Here is a 21,575-nt window from a genome sequence, read left to right as displayed (position 1 = left end):
AATACTTACTATATAATTATATTAAAATCGTCATAAGTAAATCATTTCGTTGATAAACTTACTTATTTACTTGGTTACAAATTCATAGATAGTTAAACTTAAGAAATAAGTGAGTTCTGACTGAAAAGTCATTGTAAACGTAAGCATTAAAGAGGGCCACATTTAAAGTAATAACATGTTTTTTTCTTTTTTATGACAGTAAGAGCAAGCACACATATAACGAGCAAAGCAGGACGTTCAGCAGATGGTAATGCTACGCCCTGCTCATTACAATGCAGTGCAGCTCAGGATTATTGAAAAATCCAAAAATTCTGAGCGGCACTACAATCGCACTCGTCACCTTGAGACATAAGATGTTAAGTTATATTTTCCCAGTCATTTTACTAGCTACGGCGCCCTTCAGACCCAAACACAATAATGTTTACACCTTACTGCTTCACGTGAGAAATAGGATCCTAGCCGGCATCCTCTGCATGTTAAAAAAATGTAAAAAGTTATGAGAAAAGCTATAATGATAAATGATATTTCCTCGCGGGATGACTATCGCCTATATAAAAACATACATTACGCTTATATCTACTCGTACACTTGCGACGCTCTGGATATTGAGGGCCAAACAATTATTGTCTTTGCTTTAAGCCCTGTTTCTTTATTCGTTATTATAACCACTAGTATGTCTGTCGATGTTTTGATTTATATAATACATATCTTAACGTTCTGTTGTCATGTCTGTTTAGTTGTATTCTTTTGCGTTCTCAGTGAAACTATTACTAGGATATATTATCCAATATTGTAATTTTTATATTTTATGTAACTTAATTTTTTTACTATGATTTATATGTTTGTTTCCTTAACAAATAAATAAATTAACATATGCTACTTACATGTAGATAGATGAAAATTAAATCAAATTCAAAATGCTTATCGTTTACTCAAGTGACCCTTAAAAACTTACGTTCTTGTCAGTTTTATAAAGTCGAAAGGTTCTAATGTGAAAGTTGGCAAGCTCCTCCTCCTGTACTATTCCCACGGTGATGTCTCCATATGTTTCATCCTTTTCTTTGCTGGCCGGCCAATACTGGACGCACATTACCTACAAAATCACATTCAAATTCAGATATTTTTTTATAAAAAATAGGATTTTAAATCACTCTTTGAATGTCAAAAATCTACCACCCATTCGAAATAGTATGCCTCAGACATGAGAACAATATGCGTAGGAAACTCAGTGGGTATTTTTTTTATTTTAGTTATATTATGTGGTGTGTACAATAAAATTAATAAATAGACAGCCTGAGGGCGTTCGCTCCATTCCCAGACCGTATAGTAAACAACAATTATTTTAACAATTCTTTCATTTTCTTGCTTTCTTTCTTGCTAACTCGACTTAACCGAGTTAGTAAGTGTTTAACGGCCGTTCCCAATATACTATCTACAGATAGAGATATAAAACTACCTTCTGATGTCAGTAATAAGCTTTTTTTTATGGAATAGGAGGACAAACGAGCGTACGGGTCACCTGTTGTTAAGTGATCACCGCCGCCCACAATCTTTTGCAACACCAGAGGAATCACAGGAGCGTTGCCGGCCTTTAAGGAAGGTGTGCGCGCTTTTTTTGAAGGTACCCATGTCGTATCGTCCCGGAAACACCGCACAAGGAAGCTCATTCCACAGCTTTGTAGTACGTGGAAGAAAGCTCCTTGAAAACCGCACTGTGGAGGACCGCCACACATTCAGATGGTGAGGATGATATCCTAATTTGTGGCGTGTCGTGCGAAGGTGGAATTCGGCGGCAGGAATCAGGTTAAACAGCTCTTCGGAACACTCCCCGTGATGAATGCGGTAGAAGACACACAATGAAGCGACGTCTCTACGCAACGCCAAGCGATCCAGCCGTTCACAGAGCACTAGCTGTCATTCTTATCGCCTTATATTGGGACGCGTGAATTGAAATTTCCATATAAATTTCTATCACTGGTAAGCTATACGTCCTCCATTGACAGACAGCGGGTACGGATAAGGTGTGTTACTGTCGATAAGTTCATTGGGACAGAAAAGTCAACGATAGTTACGATTTTTATCTCAAGTAAGAGATAGACTGAATATTGGGAACGGCCGTAAGACATAACAAGTTTATGTTTGTTCCGCGTGTTAACATTACATTTGTCGAGAAACTGTGACATTGGTCTATATTAAGATGACGTCGTTTTTATTATGATGATTAAAACTTTGATAGCTTCAAAAGTTTTAGAACGATATACTGAAAAAGACAATCGTAATCTACCTACATTTAATGTCCGACAACATTTATTTGTATAAGGATGCTGAATAAGAGAGAAAATAGCGACGCGTCCCAAGTAAGCCATTTTTCGTTATTCAAGGTCGCTTCATTGTGCTGAATTTATCACGGGGAGTGTTCCGAATAGCTGTTTGACCTGATTCCTGTTGCCGACACTCTACAAATTAGGATATTATCCCCACTATCTGGATGTGACTTGTGTGATGTTTCCAGGACTATACGACATGGGCACTTTGAAAAAGCGTGCACAACTTTCTAAAAGTTCGGCAACGCTCCTGTTATTCCTCTGGCGTTTAAGGAGAGAATGGGCGGCGGCGAACAGTTCAGCTCTTCTGTAAAACTTTGGAATATACGCACAAATTTGTGTTATTGGAAACATTGCAAGAGATAACACAAAATTGTAAATCACAGATTCGCGATCTATTGATTCAAATCATAAAATGAAATGGTGCGCATTACAAAGAGTTTTAAAGTGAGATATACTTCCTTATGGTGTCTGTGTGTAGGAATAATATATCTACAAATTAAGAAAATAGAGAAAATTATAACTTAAACAAGTATTTAAGAGGAGAAATTATAATTAAACCTTTCGCCAATTATTTGTAAAATAAGTTTACTTTAATAGCATTGGGAAAAGTTCAACTTTGTTATTGAACAAATTTATCACAAAGGTATTATTTATATTTAACAATAATTGTTATAATAAAAATAAGGCCTAATTTTTAAATCAGTCCGTGGAAAACTTTAGATTTAAGATGAAAAATAGTTAATACTCAGGTTAATAAGTCTTTCGTAAGTAATCTATATATACTCGTATAATGTAAATGGTCTTTGTTTGAGGCTCTTTCACGCCTAAACCACATATCGTATCTACATGAATTTACCACCATTCGATGTGAAATTTATCCTAGATAGTTAATGGCTACTTTTTTTTCGAATTCTTTTAATTAATTTATTTCCTTTTAAAATTCGCCCAGCGAAGCGGGCGGGAACGACTACTACAAATATATAAAGAAAAAGATTAAAAGAATTTAGGTCAAGTTCGAAAATTGTACATGACAAACAACAATACCTCGAAAAGGTTTTATTATCCATGAAATCAGTACGATAAAAGCGAATCAAAATATTATATTCCGAAGTAATACGCCATAAAAATATTTGATCCAAAGTGCTTTGTATGTATTATAATATTATAATAGATTTTCAGTTGTATTATAAGCAATAAGAGATTAATTTATAATATAAATATAATAGAATAGAATAAAATAAACTGAAGAAGGGTTTCTGCTCAGCTTAATGCTTAATGTCACATATTACAGCACTGGTTTTCTGGAATACCCGAGAATTGTGTGGTGTTACTAACTCGAAAACACTTTATAGATTCTATACAATTACAGGCATATTCTATACAGTTTTAATATGTAAATGGGTAGGTACAAGTAATAGATTGGCACAACAAACAAACAAGTAACAATATATGACGACCTAATAGCCGAATGGTTATTGACCCTGACTGCTAAGCTAGAGGTCCCGGGTTCGAATCCCGGTAGGAGTAATCATTTATATGATGAATATGGATGTTTGTTTCCGAGTCATGGATGTTTATATGTATTAATGTATGTCAAAGTAAGTATATTGTAATAAATATATCGTTGTCTTGTACCCATAGTACAGGCTATGCCTAGCTTGGGGCAAGATAATTTGTGTTAAAGTGTGTCTGGTAATATATATATCTTTAAAATAACTTAAAATCAAAATTAAGATCCGAACGACTACTCTGTATTAGGATTATGTTGTTTTAATATTATTATGAATAAATATATAGATTTACAATTTCTAACCGGTCGCGGTGTAGGCAAATGGTTCCAACTTTTCGTGGTAGCTTCCGCTACAGAAAATGGTTGTTCAACAATTCCGGATTTTTGAGATGCGCTGGAATATCCATATTTTTATGTTTAAAATTTACAACGTCTTGTTTTATATTTTTCCATAACTCACGAGGGCTATCTAACTTTTTATTAAGGCTATATTCAAAATACGATTTCTTTTCAGCTTCAATGGCAGTTCTTACAACTTTTTTTTTAGTTCTTGGTAATAATTTTTATGAGCATCAATTTTGGTACGACGACTACGGATATATGCATTGTTCCTTAACTGCATGATTTGCTGTATAGTATAAGTAATCCATGGATACTTTTTTGCTTTATAATACACTTTTTTTAACGGGACAGTTTCAACATACGATCATTAAATTTGTGTACCATTACATTTAAATCGTCATTTTTAATGATATTCCAATCAATAGAATCCAATTCGTAATTAAATTTTTCTCGGTCTATATTTTTAAGTGGTCGATATATTGGAGGGGTTTTTTGTGCTTTAATGTTTAATGAACATGTGAAAAATGCATGGCTGCTCAGAGCAGGAATATGAAATATTATTAAGTTTAAAATTCGAGCATAGTAAATCAATAAGAGTTTCACTATGACTAGTTAAATGTGTGGGCTCAGTACGTCTACTACGTACTGAACAAGACTAACATTAGCTTTATTGAAAACAAAAGATTACTCAACGTTTGCTTAAAAGGTTAATATTATTATTACATTAAATTACGACTATTTTTTCAAGGAAATGTAGTACACTAAAGTGTACCAAGAATACTGGCAGCTAATCCGTGTCATATTGATGATGGATGGATATATGGATGATGATTGGCCGAAATAGTTTCCAGTAGTACTTTTGAGCTTTAAAGATACTCTCTTCTCGCCTCAGTAAGGCTACTGGAAACCCAAGCGCTGGCAGCTATTTCCGTCAACGGATCAGCCTCTCTGCAACGCGGAAAGCTGTCAGTATTCTTGGTAAGCTTCTATGTAATAGTTTTAATTTTATGTAGTCATATTATTGTAAATATAGTTATAAGATTTGTATTGCTATATTATATATAAATGTACCTTTATAAAGTCGAAAGTTTTTGTCAGCATTACGATAGCTGCGGCTCGTTCTTGCCATATCATCCTCCAAAACGATATCACTGTCTCTTCCGTTGGCCCCTGGGTCACTATATATGCATTCGGTTTTAGTATACTCTGCAAACAAAAATATATATTTTTGTAAATTAGATAAGATAAATTTGATAATTCACGAAGATGTTGTTTAATATATAAATTCAATGCTAGATACTTTTGGTAAAATAGTGCAGTAGAAATAATACCTTCATTTCGAGTATCACAAAATTTATTGCTCGAAGAATTCATAATAAATAAATCCACGTTAAACTGACTTTTGAAGACCTTAAATAATTTATTCGTCTAGATAGAGCCTCTTGCTGTTAGACAACGGTTGAAAACGGGACAGGTTTATTACTTTCGTGTGCGTGACAAGCTACGTCTTACACTTGCAATTTGTATGTTACTTTGTGTTAGTGTGCGTGAATTCCTCAAAAAAGGGGCTGACTGACAACCTGAATTTTTTGAAGTGATACTTCTAATGCGACTTTCAACAAGGTTGTGTTTAACGCTACCATGGGGGGGGGGGGGTATCAGCAATGTTGCGTTAAACGTTCAACGCTCCTGGGGAGAGCACTGAAGAAGAGATTGTCTTATGTATGACGCGAGTACATCGACAACAGGAGAACATATATATATATTAGTGGCGATAGTAATGTCTTTCATAGCGGTTGAAATCATGTGTCATCCTAACAACACGTACCAGGACTTCATATGCTGTTTAGAGGTTCATGCTCAATGCAGGTTTCACTTCTGACATGTGTAGTTTGTACGCACGCTTTTTTTTTTCGACGTTGTCACAACTGTCGCAGTCTATCTAGACGTTTAAATGATCTGAGATTACGACATGACATGACGTAACAGGTCGAGCGCGTTAACGAGAGGGGATTAAAGGGGAGAAAGGGGAACGGGAGGGGGCTTAACGTTCCAGCCACATCCAGAGATAATGTGACCGTGTCATCTAACTAATACACACTCTGTCAATTATTTCAGTTGTCTTGCTATCACGGCTTATGATATTGTTTGGTTGAGTTCTCAAAACAGACTTCGTCATGCTCGCTTAAATGTCATTGCATGTGGCGGTGACATGGGACGGGTCGTCCCCTTCCCTAAAATATAGTTGAGGGAGGCGGTGTCTGGCTCATGCGTCATGCTCGTGAACGGGCGCTGCTTGTGGTGGCAGGACTGTTGCCGGAGGCTCGGCTTCAGATTTTTAAAAGTTATTATATATATTTTTTATATATATGGATGATGCAGCTATTGTACTCAATAACTTTTGTTTTGCATTAATTTACATTTACTTTTTTGACTTACTTGTGAGAGGCATTGCCTATTTGACGTTTGAGCATGTTTGTTGCATAACTTTACATTGTAATTAAAATGATTTGTAAAACGATGAAAATGTAAATCATGATTTAAAAGAGTGGCAATGAGTTTCTTGTGACTTTTTTTTAATGAAAATAAGGGACGAGACGAGCAGGACGTTCTGCTGGTGGTAATTGATATGCTCTACCCATTACAATGCAGTGCCGTTCAGGATACTTGAAAAAACCCAAAAATTCTGAGTGGCATTACAATTGCTAAGTCTCCTTGAAACATAAGATGTTAAGTTTCATTTGTCCAATAATTTCACTAGCTACGGCGTCCTTCACACCAAAACACAGTAATGTTTACACATTGCCCATAATTAAGCCGGCATCCTGTGCAAAGGAGCCTCCTACAGGTAAAACTTCATTTCATTAGCTCAACCCTTTACGAAGTTCTTAAATTCATAAGTGTCATTTCCGTGACCTACATGAATAAAGCTATTTTGATTTGATTTGATCTGATATACAATACAGACCGCTGACAGACATACCTACCGCTGGATGGACAGTGGAGTTTTAGTAATAGGATTCGCGTAAGCCTTTTTTTGAATACGGAATTCTAAGGCTGAATTCAAATAATATTAAGAAATCTTAATATATATAAATCTCGTGTCACAATGTTTGTCCTCAATGGACTCCTAAACCATTGAACGGATTTTAATGGGGATTACTTCATGGAGTGCAGTTTGGTCCAACTTGAGCGACAGGATAGTTTTTATTTCGTTTTGAGACCCATAATTATTTTTAATTCCAATATTTGTTTTGTATGGACATATTTTCTATGAGGGAATTTAGTGACGCACGGTTTGACAGTTCCGCTATGAGACAATTTCATTATAGCAAGAGGGAGCATTTTTTACGAAATAATTCTTGATGTTTTGAAATATTATTGGCAAATTCCTATCAAACAGTATTTTTTTTTATTATCTACAGAACAACGTCTGTCGGGGCAGCTAGTGTTTTGTAAAAATTTATGTGTTTGTTGCCTATTGCGGTGTTTTAGTGGCCAATGATTAGTTTTAACGTACAAATGATTTAAGTTTCTTTACTGTTAATTCCGCTAATATTTGTTTTTAAAACCGTGCCAGATTTTGGCGAGACAACACGTCCTGAGGATGCCTCGTGTAGAGGCGAAACACGTGTCGAATTATTTTAAAAACAAATATTGGCGGAATTAACACTAAAGAAAACTTAAATCATTTGTATAATTATGGTTTTCCGCAAAGTAACGCCTAATTCAATAAATTTTTAGTTTTAACGTATCAAAGGATTTTTCGTAAATCAATTTAGTTTCAATTTTGTTTTCGAAAAATTTACTATAACAATAAACTTCTCATTACGAAGAGATTTTTGTTGAGCACTGTCATCTATCTAAGTACACTCTCCATTACTGAGCTTTTATAAGGGGACCCTAATAAAAGCGAACGGTGTAGATTTCTTTCGTTAGATAAACGAATTCGTCTCATTACCCAGCTAACGGAAGATTTGCGACGAACGCGAAATACTAATTTGGCAGCAGTTATTGAGTAAACATAATCTGAATATCAAACACACGCACGACTCTATGGGTACTTGAGTTGTAATGTACTTGAGTTGGCGAAAATTTACTTTAGAAGTTGAAAAGAATTATATTATTATTTTTTACTACAAAACATTAAAAATTAATCTATTTTAAAACAGAAAGCTATTTACAAGTTTTCACAAATAATAACTTTTTATTGTGTATAGTCGCTTTCATTTAATATAATGTTATATAACCTATATTAACATTATATAAAATTTTATTTACCTTTTTATTTATATAATATATTATGTCTAATTACTGCACCGAGGCAAAAGCAAAATATGCCCACTTCCTTTTTACTTAACAATACAATAATGATTCAAATCAAATCAAAATCCCTTGATTCATGTAAGTCAAGGTCACAGATGAATGTCAAAAGTTATATTTTTCTTTTTAAATCAACATTTACAGTACAAATCATTTCATTAACAAATATTATGTAAAGTGCTGCAAATCACCAGTGGGAGGCTCCTTTGCACAGAAAGCTGGCTAGATTATGGGTACCACAACGGCGCCTATTTCTGCCGTGAAGTAGTAATGTCATTAATTAAACATTACTGTGTTTCGGTCGGTAGGGCGCCGTAGCTAATAAAATTACTGGGCAAATGAGACTTAAATTCTTATGTTTCAAGGTGACGAGCGCAATTGTAGTGCCGCTCAGAATTTTTGTGTTTTTCAAGAATCCTGAGCGGCACTGCATTGTAATGGGTATGGCGTATCATCTACCATCAGCTGAACGTCCTGCTCGTCTAGTCCCTTATTTTCATAAAAAAATCGGTTATAAATTATTATTAATTACATTTATAAATATATTGATGAGAAGATGGACATCTCTTATTCTAGCTATACCCACAAACGTCGTTCTAATCATTTTACAATGATGTCTTGCGCGTGGAGTTTCATAAAATCCATTCTTATTTGACCTCTACTTGGCGAAAGGAATATTCCTACCAAATTTCAAGTCTCTAAGCCTTATGGTTCCAAATATATTGTGATGGGTCAGTGGGTGGAAATCTCTTATATTTACATATACCTAATTAGTTTTATAAAACTCTGGGCGGGTGCTCTCCAGTACCAGCTTCTTCCATTTGACCGCATACCAAGCCATCCCCGATCGGCTTGACTCTTTGGCATTGCGTAGAGATGTTCACAAGATATCACGGGGAGTGCTCAGAGGAGCTGTTTGGGTTGATTCCAGCGGCCGAATTCCACCACAGACATTACGTGCAAAGTACCACCCGCATCACGTTGACGTCTGGCAATTCCACAACCGCGCGTTTTGCTAGAAATTTCTTGCCTCGCACAGTCACTTTGCGGAATCAATTACCAGCTTCATTTTTCCCGAACGCATACGACTTAGGGACCTTCAAGAAAAAAGCATACTTCTTCCTTAAAGGCTGGAAATGCATTTCTTGGCACCTGTTGTTGCGGATGTTCATGGGCGGTTGCCTCACCTCTCCCCATCCCGTGAGCCTCTTGCCCGTTTGCTCTCTCTTATATAAAAAATCGTCATATAACGTTAGTACTCACATCTATATATGAAGCATTAATGTAATCTGAATCTGGCTCCCGCTCTACTGTTTCTAGCACCACCCTGTTATAGTCGTCTGTAAACAATAATAAAGAGAACGTTTTACATTATAGTTGCTTATCTGCTTCCACGCGTACCTCTGTATACAATGCTTTTATTCATAATGCGACGGTAAAATATATTTTGCTTTAGAACAGGTAAAACAACAATGCAAAATTATGTGTACGCAGTGTTGTTAATAATCTTGTAAAATAAATTTAATGTATATTTGTGTCTGGAGTGAGAATCGTGTGTGGCATTCAAAACTAATTTAATTAGGATTAAACTTATTCGTAAAAAATCATTCTAAAATTTAAAGCAAATAATTGGAATATCGAAATTTTCAAACAAACAAATTATATATTCAGGAAATAAAATTTTAATCATCCTTACATGATCGCATTTGACGGTAAGAAGTAGGTATCTGTGCCTACGCTAGCGCGCATATACTAGATTTCTTACAGGATGTTCCGAAATGATATTTTTGAATATTTTTTATGATTAAGGAGTTCTACCCGTATGAAAAAGCAGAAAAGGCATTTATTTTCTCAAAATTGATTCCTTTAGAATTCTTTTTCATGTCATTTCTAATATAATAGATACTACTACCGTTTCAGAAACAAATGGCGCTCTGAAGGAGAAGAAGCAGCGGAAGAAACTCTCCCAGCATTCTTTTTTTTGCGCTCTTTTTAATAAAATATACAATATTGTACTGTCATTGTCATTGCTATAAAATAATCATAATCTAGACTCAGGCTGTCCGATCACTAAGATATTCAGCTGTGGAGTAGTAGGATATACGACAGAGCCATTTATTTATTAAACATTATTAATTTATGTATAGGTAATGCCTGAACAGTGGCTAAGACTTTACTGACTGACCACCCCAATGACGTTCTATACATACGCCATTGATTTACCCTTAAAGTTATGTTTATTTAAAGTCTCCATTATAGCACACACTCTATATTATATACTTCACAGAATGCTCCATTCGATCATTCACTCCAGAAGCAAATAAGTCATCAAGATAAGTAGAAAAATAAATAATAGTTTACGCCTGTAGATAAGTGCTTCACCAGATGTTGTCTGTCGCGCAACAATGATTGATGGAACGGCGGGTTTTTGACATTACTAAAATAATTTGTTATTTTAATAGATTATTCTGAATACTGGGATTATAAATATAATTTTCGAAGTGATAACTTCTTATGGGAAGGTAAACCGCTTCGTAACGTAACGCGTTACGGTGCCAGTCTGTCTGTCTTCCCTTTCTCTCACGCATACAGCAGCGGTAGGCAGGCTCCTCCTCTCTCACTCTAACCAATTGATGGTTTTATAGAATTGAACCATGATACTAATATTGTACATACACAATATTTTAATATACATATCCAAGAATTGTAAATAAGAATAAAATATATTTTATAATCAATAAAAGATTTTATTAATTAATAAACTTTCCTTCATATTAATAACAAAAAATTTGAGTAATAACCTAAGCTTTCTAAGTTGAACAATTTCAATGTTAAATACTTCAACTTATATTAGTTTAAGTTATCACTTCTGTCGGGCGTCCCGTGACACACACTTTTTAATTTATTTTGAGATGTAGAGTTGAGATTCGTTGAACAAACATACCATATACTACATATTATTCTTAAGTTATTTAATTCACTTTTGACTTTAAATATGCTAATTTAATTTAAGGTCCCAATTTACGCCCCAGCGCTTTAGCTACTTAGCCAAACATTCCGGCGATGACGTATTATCGATAAAGTTTGATGGTTCTTTACTCTCGAGTTATGGCGACATCTACAGAATCTACACTACTGTTAATAATCTGCTCTACCTCAATAATTACATATGGAATTTGACTTGAGATTGTGTGATGATGTTGCTCTTTCAAATCTAAAGAATTTGTAATTCTAAACTCATTTCCTTCACTTCTGGGGTTGCATGTGCAAATTTAATTTTTAAATTACAATGGACGATTGTGGGTTCGAACCAGCACCTCTCGGGATACCCTTCAGCGCTATGACCACTTAGCCCATCCAATTCCAGAGCTGAACAAACATACCAAGAAGAAGAAATATCGGTATGCGGTAACGCCCCCTGGGCTTAGAGTGTTGGAGGCGTTATATTTAAAGGCGCGTCTTGTTTTCGGCTCGTCCATAAATTCTAGTACGCATAAAAATTTGAATAACTGAAGTGCAGAGTAGGACTTAATAGCTTCAGAGAATGATCATCGTATGGATAGGGCGAGTATACTTATATTGTAAGGATACTTACAAGGAATGACTTTTTGGTTCTGGTTTTTATGTTGATTGCTTTTCCTGGTCGCGTGCCGGCACGCATGTGTCTCCACTTTGGTCGCAGTCTAGAACAAAATAATGATAAGGTTATATTCGAGTATTCGTATATGTACAGTCAGCGTCAACAAGATAGCGTTACCCAATGTATTCAAAAACATGGCAATACCCATCGTTACCATATAGGTACATCGATTAACCGAAAGTGACCAAATGGATAGTGTCATACAAAGCAGTCAAATATATCGGGACACCATATGCGTCATAAACATAGCTAGCTACATTCAAAGCACCAAATATATAGAACCACCCAAAGTGTTCAAAAATTTGGCACATTTGTCGAAACTGAACTTGCGGTGAAAGCTTATAGGATTCAAATGCTTGACAATTAAAATATTTGTACAAAATATAAATTGCTATACATGATTTCCATTTTACAAATTTTTATAAACTTCTGCATGGGTTTCTGTATGTTAGTTTAATAAGAACATAACTGATTAGGCAGCAGTGACTGGAATTTAGTAAGTAATTGGAAAATAGTAAGATGAAGCTGTAAGTTAGGTTTAGGAAACAACCGGAATCGGATTCAGTTTTTACAATGGAACTCAAATATCACGCAGAAGAAATTATAGTCAAAAGTTTGTTAAATGTTTATATTTTTTATAGTTATTCAATATGACTCCAGATTGTCTCTTTCAATCATACATTTATGTTAATAGCTCAAGTTTTCTTAAGGAAACTAAGGATCATGTAACTTAAGATCCTTATATGAACAGCACTAGGAATAGTTATAGACGCAAACGAAACCATCCTAGAAAAATAACAAGTACCACATATCTTGCAAAAAGAAGAGAATAAATAAATTAAGAGATTAGGTGAATCACTTTTATCACTTGATTTAAAAAACATTGTAATTTTTTTTCTTAGATTTGTAAATCGACCAATGTCAACTCATTTGTTTAATCAGAAGTTATAGAGTGTATTCTGTTTTAATTAAGTCTATTGAAAGAAATGGGTCACTAAAATATATAATATAAAATCAAAAAATCTTCCAAAGGAATCAATTCTAGGAAGATAAATGCTTTTTAATGAGACGAGTATTTCGGATAATCTGTTTATTAATTACTTGGCAGAAAGCCCATCCGAAAGTTTTGTTACGACTTAATCTTTTTAAAACTACTCTGTTTACAAGACAATCACTGCAATTCTGTTTTCTTTAACACCCCATTACATTATTGTGATCTAATATAAACCCTGAAAAAATATGTGAAATGTCGCACAAAGAATTTTCTACCAAAATAAACGCTTCCAAATTTGAATGTTCAAAAACAAAGGTTTTTTACAATGTAACAATATTTTTGACCATACTAGTTGTTTATTTGCTAGTAACTGATAATTGACTACGTAATATGCATCCTTAAAAATAATAAAACTGCCTATTGCAAATGTTTCAATAAAGAGCCCTTAGTGTTGCACGGAGCTGCAGAATAGAGTACTTTGATAGCGATGTTCCAGTTAAATAAATTTAATTAAATCTCCGCCGGGTTGTCGACTCCTCTTATTGTAGTGGTTCTTTATAAAGCCGGCTTGGTCGCATAATGACATTCTCTGTGTCTTATTTCAATATAATGAATATTTAATGTGCGCAAACTGTAGAAATGTTTATTATAGTAACGACGTTCTAGCCGCGACTTGATCGTAGTTGGTTTTAAAATTATTCAACTTTACATAAATTGTTTGTGTTGTATTTATCATTTTGGTTTTGATAATTTACCCGAGTCACCCCATTCTGATATGTAAATAGACCATACCAACATTGATAAACGAATAATTTCTTTGTAGCTATCTGAGGAAAATTATCGAAAAATAACGGTAAATAATTGAAAAGTTTAAATTTTTATCCAAATGTTTTGAGTTTTCTTGAGTGTTAATCCCGCCAATATTTGTCTTAAAACAATTCGACACGTGTGTCACCTCTACACGAAGCATCCTCAGGAGATTTCAACTCGCCAAACTCTAAGACGAGACAGAATTGAATAAGCCCAGAAACCGCTCTTTTATACCCTCGTCGCATGTGTTGGCGCTCTGAGTTTGGTCGGCTGTTGTGACATATTACCCCCGGAACAGATACGTAACAATGGTGAAGAGACCAAATTTATTTGTTCCTTAAACAATGTAAACATGTCCTTTTTCGTGTTTTATTACTTCTAATTGTTCTAACAAATTTAAGTTTACATCATGCTTGTAACCGAATATAATGACATGTCGTATCCACACTAAATTAACACAGGGCAGTTGCTAACCTTAAATAAGCTTTGTAATTTTAGGGTACGTAGTAGTAGTAGTAGCTTGCTAGCTTTTATTGGTCATCGGCTAAACAGGGTGTAATCATTAAGTGTGGCCAGGCGATTTCTCCATAACTATTACATAATTGCTGTACGTCGTGGTTGTGTTACTGTAGACATGCGTCACTCTTACGTGCCTCCATGTTTGCCTGATGCGGACATTACTTCTCTGGACCTACTTTTGGAAAAGTATACAACCCGAAAAAAGATAAGGGTTTTCTGCTGTTATTTTCCACAAAACACACAACAAAGTAACTCTCAAGCTACATTTTTTGAATATTTATCTGATCTAGTAATTAAATTCCCAAATGATAAATTCATAGTATTAGGAGACTTCAATGTTAAGGATGCAACATGGCTGCATGTTCCCGGAGGACATATTACCATTGTAAAAACTTCTTATAATAATTTAGTTAATCAGCTATTCGCATTTATGACATTTACAGGATTTAATCAGTATAATAATATTTACAACAATAATAATAGACTATTAGATCTTGTTCTATCTAATACTGTTTGTGTGGTCAATAGAACAAAACCATTAGCATTGCCAGAAGACGGTCATCATCCATCCTTAGTGATGAAAGTTGAGAGTGAAAAAAATAACATGTACTTACGAGCACCGACTCGTGTTGTTCGTTGTTATCACAACGCCGACTACAATGCAGTTAATGATGAATTATCAAAAATTGACTGGGTTGAAGAGCTCTCATCAGAAGATATAACATGTGCTGTAGGAAAATTTTATTTTATACTTAACCATATTATAGATCGAATTGTCCCTACAAAACAAGTGCATGAAAATGATAAGTTTCCGTCGTGGTACTCTAGATCTTTAATAAAGTTAATTAAGAAAAAACTGAAAGCTCATAAAAAATGGAAAATATACGGAAGATCTAGTGACTATGCTAGGTTCTCGGAATTACGCCGTGAAACAAAACGTTTAGAAGCAGAATGCTATGATTTATTTATTGATAAGGCCGAAAATAATATTTATAACAATTCTAAAAAATTCTGGGCATTTGTAAAATCTAAGCGAAGTAGTAATTGTATTCCAGACTGTATGTACTATGATGAACATGATATGTTTAACACATTCTTTAGCTCCGTTTTTACAGCCGATTCTAATACTAGATTTAGCCATGATAACTTACCATTAAGCTATACTCAAACTTTTGCGAGAACAATAGACATTACACGTGAAAAGGTAGAAAAGTACTTGTTAAAACTTGACCCATCCAAAGGAAGTGGTCCCGATCATTTACACCCAATTTTACTGAAGGCATGTAGTAGACAAATTTCAATACCTTTAGATATACTCTTTAGGAAATCATTACATTCAGGTAGTTTACCATCAATATGGAAAATGTCTTTAATTGTCCCCATTTTTAAAAGTGGTGACAGACATAATATTAAAAACTATCGTGGGATTTCAAAGATATCGGTCATCCCAAAATTATTTGAAAAAATAATCTATGACACTTTATTTCCTTTATTACGACCACTAATTATTCCACAGCAACATGGATTTGTAAATAAACGCTCGACGGAAACTAACCTTTGCGAATTTCTAGATGAAGTAATGGATGCCTTAAACAATGGATTCCAGGTAGACACAATTTATACCGACTATTCAAAGGCGTTCGATAAAATTTCGCATGCCCGACTATTATTTAAACTTGAGCGTATCGGTATTCATGGAGATCTTCTAAGATGGCTGGAGTCGTATCTCCGTAACAGAACACAAGCGGTAGCTGTTAAAGGATTTATTTCTAGTTTTGTCCCTGTTACATCGGGCGTTCCTCAGGGCTCTCATCTTGGCCCATTGTTATTGAACATATTTATAAATGATGTTTTGCAATCTTTTCAAAATTCTAATATTTTACTTTATGCGGATGACACCAAAATATTTAAAATAATAAAAGAAAAACAGGACTGTGTTGACCTACAAAGCGATTTAATTGAGTTAGGAAACTATTGTTCCGCTAATGACTTATACCTCAATGTTGACAAATGCTGTATGATAACATTTTCGAGGAAAAAAATGCCAATTTTCTTCAAATATAAAATAAACAATAAACTCCTTAAAAGGGTGTCAGAGATAAAAGACCTTGGGGTAACGCTAGATTCGGCTCTCTTATTTGAAAATCATATAGACAATATGACAGCAAAAGCTTATAAAATGCTTGGTTTTATATTCAGACAGGGAAATGACTTCAAAAATATTCATACTTTTAATCTTTTATATAATGCTTATGTCAGACCATATTTAGAATATGCCTCGACTGCTTGGAACCCACGTTATACAAAATATATAGATGCTATAGAAAGTGTACAAAATAAATTTATTAAAAGATTAAATTATGAGTTTCAAAATTGTAATACTCCTAAATTAAATCACCTATCTTTACAACAGCGTAGAGAATACAGAGATCAAGTTTTCCTTTTCAAAATATTACATGACTTAATTGATTCCAATCGTATTTTAAGTAACATTAAACTTAACTGTCCAAAACATTATACACGTTCTATAGATACATTCTTTATCCCTGTTCGTAGAACTAATTATACTAGCAATTGTTTTATTATAAGAGCATGCAACACTTATAATAATAATTATAGTCACTTAGACATTTTTCATAGCAGCTATCCAACTTTTACTAAAAAAATTAAAGAATATCTTAAACATTCTTAAAATATGTCCAACCGATAAATTTGATAAATTTTGTTTCATTTGTATTTTTGTGTACTTTTTTCGCCTTATGTTTAATTGTATATAAAATCGTTATATTTTGTATTATATTCACTCCTACTTTGTTTATATTTAAGTGGAAACTTTAGTGGCTTGTGTAATATAAATTATGTGTTACAATGTGTATATAACTTAAGCTGTTTGTTTTCCAATAAATAAATAATATATCAAAAAACAAACTGATATGGAAAGTACGTTACCTAATCAGTTAAATTACTTAAATAACTTTATAAAAATCAAAGGATAAGCAAAAAAAATTTTGATATTAAATACTGCCATACATTTAGTATAAGATTAGTAGAAAGGTATAGTAAGTCCTTTGTGGCGTGATATATGCGTACCTATACAACAAGATCCCAGAAAATGTTCAAAACAAAAGTATCATGATAGGTATTCAAAATAATTGTTAATAAACGTTTGTATATATCTTAATCACAGATTGGGAATGGAGCAACCGCCCTCAGGCTATTAGATTATAAGTTTATTGTACGATATTACTTTGTAATTATGAAAAAAAAGCCAGCTGAGTTTTTTGCGCCCGTTCTTCTCAGGTCTGAGGCATTCTTTTTGGAATGGGTGGTAGTTTTTGACTTTCAATAAATAAGGTCACATCCTATTTTGAAAAAAAAAAAAATTAAATCTGAATTTGAATTTAGAATTGTATCGCACAAGGACGTCAGTTGTCGTCATCACTTCGTCTAAGTCATCAAAACATCAGAATAAATATTTAAAGTAATATAAGTATTTCATACACAAATACAATTTGAATGCAAAATTTTATGAACAATGCGGGTCTCGAACCCACGACCTCTCTCTCCACCACCAACTCTCAGGTTGTAGCTTCATCTACAGGATTTATTTACAGTTGATAACCTGCTCAACCCCAATATTTATATTAGAAAATTGACTTCAGATGTCGCTCTTGCAAATCTAAATAACTCGAAGTTTGAGTCCCGCATCGTTCATAAAATTTTGTGTATTAATCCTAGAAATGAGGGTTAACACTTTAAAAACATAATAAATTATTGATAAGTTTTTAATTTTACTTTCAGTTATAGATTTGAAAGTACAATGCGAGAGTGGTAAATCTTTTCTCTGAAAGACTTAGGTCTCTGGTGTTTCGTTATTAAAATGGTATGCATTTCGCGCACTCAAGTACGTTAACTTTGTGAATGCTAACATAGAACCTCAGTGAATTATTCTTAATTGCGAGTTGGGACGTAGTCTTGGCTAAGCACCAAGTGTAGTGGCATAATCTCGATAATGGAGACCGTCGTTAAGTTATAACTTAGATGTCGTTAAACAACATACATTTCTCAGTTGTTCATTAGGGTCATTTTCTGTTTATAATCTAAAAAAATAATTTGTAATAACACACATTCCATCTGTAACTCTCAGTTTAGGTTGTGTGGTAGTATTACGGTGGTAGTAGTATACCTCGGATTATTTTTGTCACTGCTTTTATCTGATGATGCTACTTAACATCAGATGGGTCGAAAATTGACTCGCGCTACGCAGATTTTGCGGCAAAAAATGAAAATTTATACTTTATTCATAATATTATGTGTAATAAATACAAGTAGACAGCCAAATTAGCCACTAGATGGAGCATGGATGGGATGCGGCGTCCCCCTCTTACCGCCCCGTCTGTGATTGTACCGTTTCGCTCGGCTGCGTAACGGTACCCGTAGGTATATCAGCTACAAGAAATCAGTTGCACTTTGTGTTCATGAAAACATCCGCATACAATTTTGATACTTGCAAAGAGAAATTTTTTGAACTTCGAGACAGTTTAGTGCTGGTATTTAGTGGAGAGTGGAATTTAGTTGACCCACTATTAGTATTTACTGGCAGTTACTTCGGCCAACGGATCAGCCTAGCTACTCGACGGCCGGAAATACGTAGTATTCTTTGTACGCTTCCTCGTATTTATAGTTTTTACTACATATAAATGTATATATATTATGTCATATTAAGGCTGGATTGCATCATATGCTGTTATAGTTACGGCTTAGGTCAAATTTAACGTTAACGGTAACGCTCACTTTAACATAGACTGCGGAATGTGTATATCGTATTCCTTGGCATAGTTATAGTTTAAAAGTGAAATATCAAGTCAATATCGAATATTGATTTTGACGATTTTTTTGACGCTATTTAGGATTAACAATTCGATTCACTCGATTGTATGAAACGTGCAGTCATTGATAGATTGACAGATGACGGCTATAATCTTGTAAAAAACGGTGATAGCAGAAATCCATAAGGTTATATGCAAGTGTTCGTTTTCAAACTTAGCCGGATTATAGTTCGTCGCCAGTCGCCATACTGTAATTACTACTATTTCAAACTTACACCAAATAACTGCACGTTTAATACTAAACTAAATTTCAATTTTTACTTAGGCAGTCCCGACTCTTATTACGTAGTATTTGCATCCTATTTGAGCAGAACTACGAGTTGTTTAAGTAAACTCATAGGCCCAAAGGTTGTGTTTAATAAGCACATGCTACTATCAAAGGTAACTTACCTGGAACTCAAGTTTGTAGAGTACAGGAAACTTTCTCCTTTGCTCACACAGCTTTGGGAAGTTCTTCAACTCAACCGGCTTGTCCGGTATAGTCTCCGACACTGATCCATTTTCATCAGCTGTAAAATATTACAATAGTTAATAAAATCAACGATAATTTGATATTGAAAATTCACTGGCACAAATTTATCTACAAAAATGTAATTGGATTGAATGGATGTGTCTAATTATGTGGGATATTTGGAAGTGGAGTAAGGCAATGAAGAGATGGAAACACAAGCCTCGTAAGACGGCATATAAGAAGAGAAGGGGGGAAGGGAAAGGGGGAAGATTATCTGAAAACACTCGCAGACTGGAGAAGAGTTCTTCAAGATAGATAAGTTCTTTTTGAAGAAGCACACTGAGTTAAAAGATTGTTTTTATGATAAGAAGGGATGAGACGAGCAGGATGTTCAGCTGATGGTAATTGATACGCCCTGTCTGATAAATATAATGTAATATATATAATATAATGATAAAATTCTGAGCGGCACTACAATAATTGTAGTGCCGCTCAGCATTTTGCTGTGTAGCGGTAATCCACAGTGCGGTTTTCAAGGAGCTTTCTTCCACGTACTACAAAGCTGTTGAATGAGCTTCTTTGTGCAGTGTTTCCGGGACGATACGACATGGCTACCTTCGAAAAAAGCGCGTACACCTTCCTTAAAGGCCGGCAACGCTCCTGTAATTCCTCTGGTGTTGCAAGATAATGTGGGCGGCGGTGATCACTTAACACCAAGTGACCCGTACGCTCGATTGGTCTTCTATTCCATAAAATAAAATGCGTACCAAGAATACTGGCAGCATTTCCGCGTTGGATAGCTAGGCTGATCCGTTGACCGAAATAGCTGCCAGCGCTTAGGTTATCCTATTAAGGCGAAAAAAATGAAAATTGTTTTCAATTATTTCGTTTGATGGAAAGCGATAATGAAGACAAGGATATAGGACACACAATCAGCAAGCAGATGTGAGAATAATTGTTGAGAGTTGCAAATCGTGAAATCAAATGTATTGAGATGGCTGCAGTACTCTTTAAAAGTTCGGATTGCACTTAATATATTCTCAGCTTCATGTTTTTAAAATTTAATTAATAAATTATCGTAATTATTGACGGTGTGCGTGGATTATGTATTTTGAAACAAAATTGTAAGTAGAGGTATTTAGTAAGTATTGCATAATATGTAGATGAACTTGAATTGTTTTGTTATTCGGTAGATTTCTCGTGACAGGTATCGTCATGCTCGCTTAAATGCCTCTGCTTGTGGCGGCGACGTGGGGCGTGTCGTTCCCTTCCCTAAAATATGGTCGAGGGAGGCGATGACTGGTCCATGCGTCATGCTCGTGAACGGGTGCTACGCGTGGGGGCTGGATGATCTTGTTACCGGGAGGTCTGCTTGATGTGTTTTTTTATTATTATTATTTCCTTTAAAGTTAAAGTTATTATATATTTTATTTTATGAAATGCTCACATAATGCCTCTATTTATTTACGGTATGTGTGGATTGATGCATCTACTATACTCAATAACTCTTGTGTTCATAAGTATTAATTTACTTTTTTTTTCTTTTTTTGACTTACTCATGTAAGCCTTTAAGTTTTTGACATTTGAGTATTTTTGTTGCCTCACTTTGCATATATTGTAATTGAAATGATTTGTAAAACAACTAAAATGTAAATCTTAACTTAAAAGAGTGGCAATGAGTTTCTTGCTACTTCTTCTCATTAGCTCAACCCTTTACGAAGTAGCGGTAAATTCAATAAGAAACAATATTTTTATATTTTTTTTTGACAT

The 21,575-nt window shown here is 34.4% G+C and overlaps 1 protein-coding gene across 2 annotated transcripts in view; it reads right to left on the bottom strand.

The window, feature by feature from the left end:
- Nucleotides 1-21,575, bottom strand: part of LOC126972005 (receptor-type tyrosine-protein phosphatase kappa) — a 231,125-nt gene that overhangs the window by 20,922 nt on the left and 188,628 nt on the right. For both annotated transcript variants that reach the window (XM_050818531.1, XM_050818532.1), the window contains 5 exons: nt 19,745-19,863; nt 12,098-12,185; nt 9,766-9,842; nt 5,251-5,385; nt 956-1,093 (listed from right to left, as the gene is read on the bottom strand). In XM_050818531.1, coding sequence (XP_050674488.1) covers nt 956-1,093; nt 5,251-5,385; nt 9,766-9,842; nt 12,098-12,185; nt 19,745-19,863 — 557 coding nt within the window. The remainder of the gene's footprint in view (nt 1-955; nt 1,094-5,250; nt 5,386-9,765; nt 9,843-12,097; nt 12,186-19,744; nt 19,864-21,575) is intronic.

Source organism: Leptidea sinapis, chromosome 25 (assembly GCF_905404315.1).
Source record: "Leptidea sinapis chromosome 25, ilLepSina1.1, whole genome shotgun sequence".
NCBI lineage: Eukaryota > Metazoa > Arthropoda > Insecta > Lepidoptera > Pieridae > Leptidea > Leptidea sinapis.
This window is presented reverse-complemented; position numbering and strand designations above follow the sequence as displayed.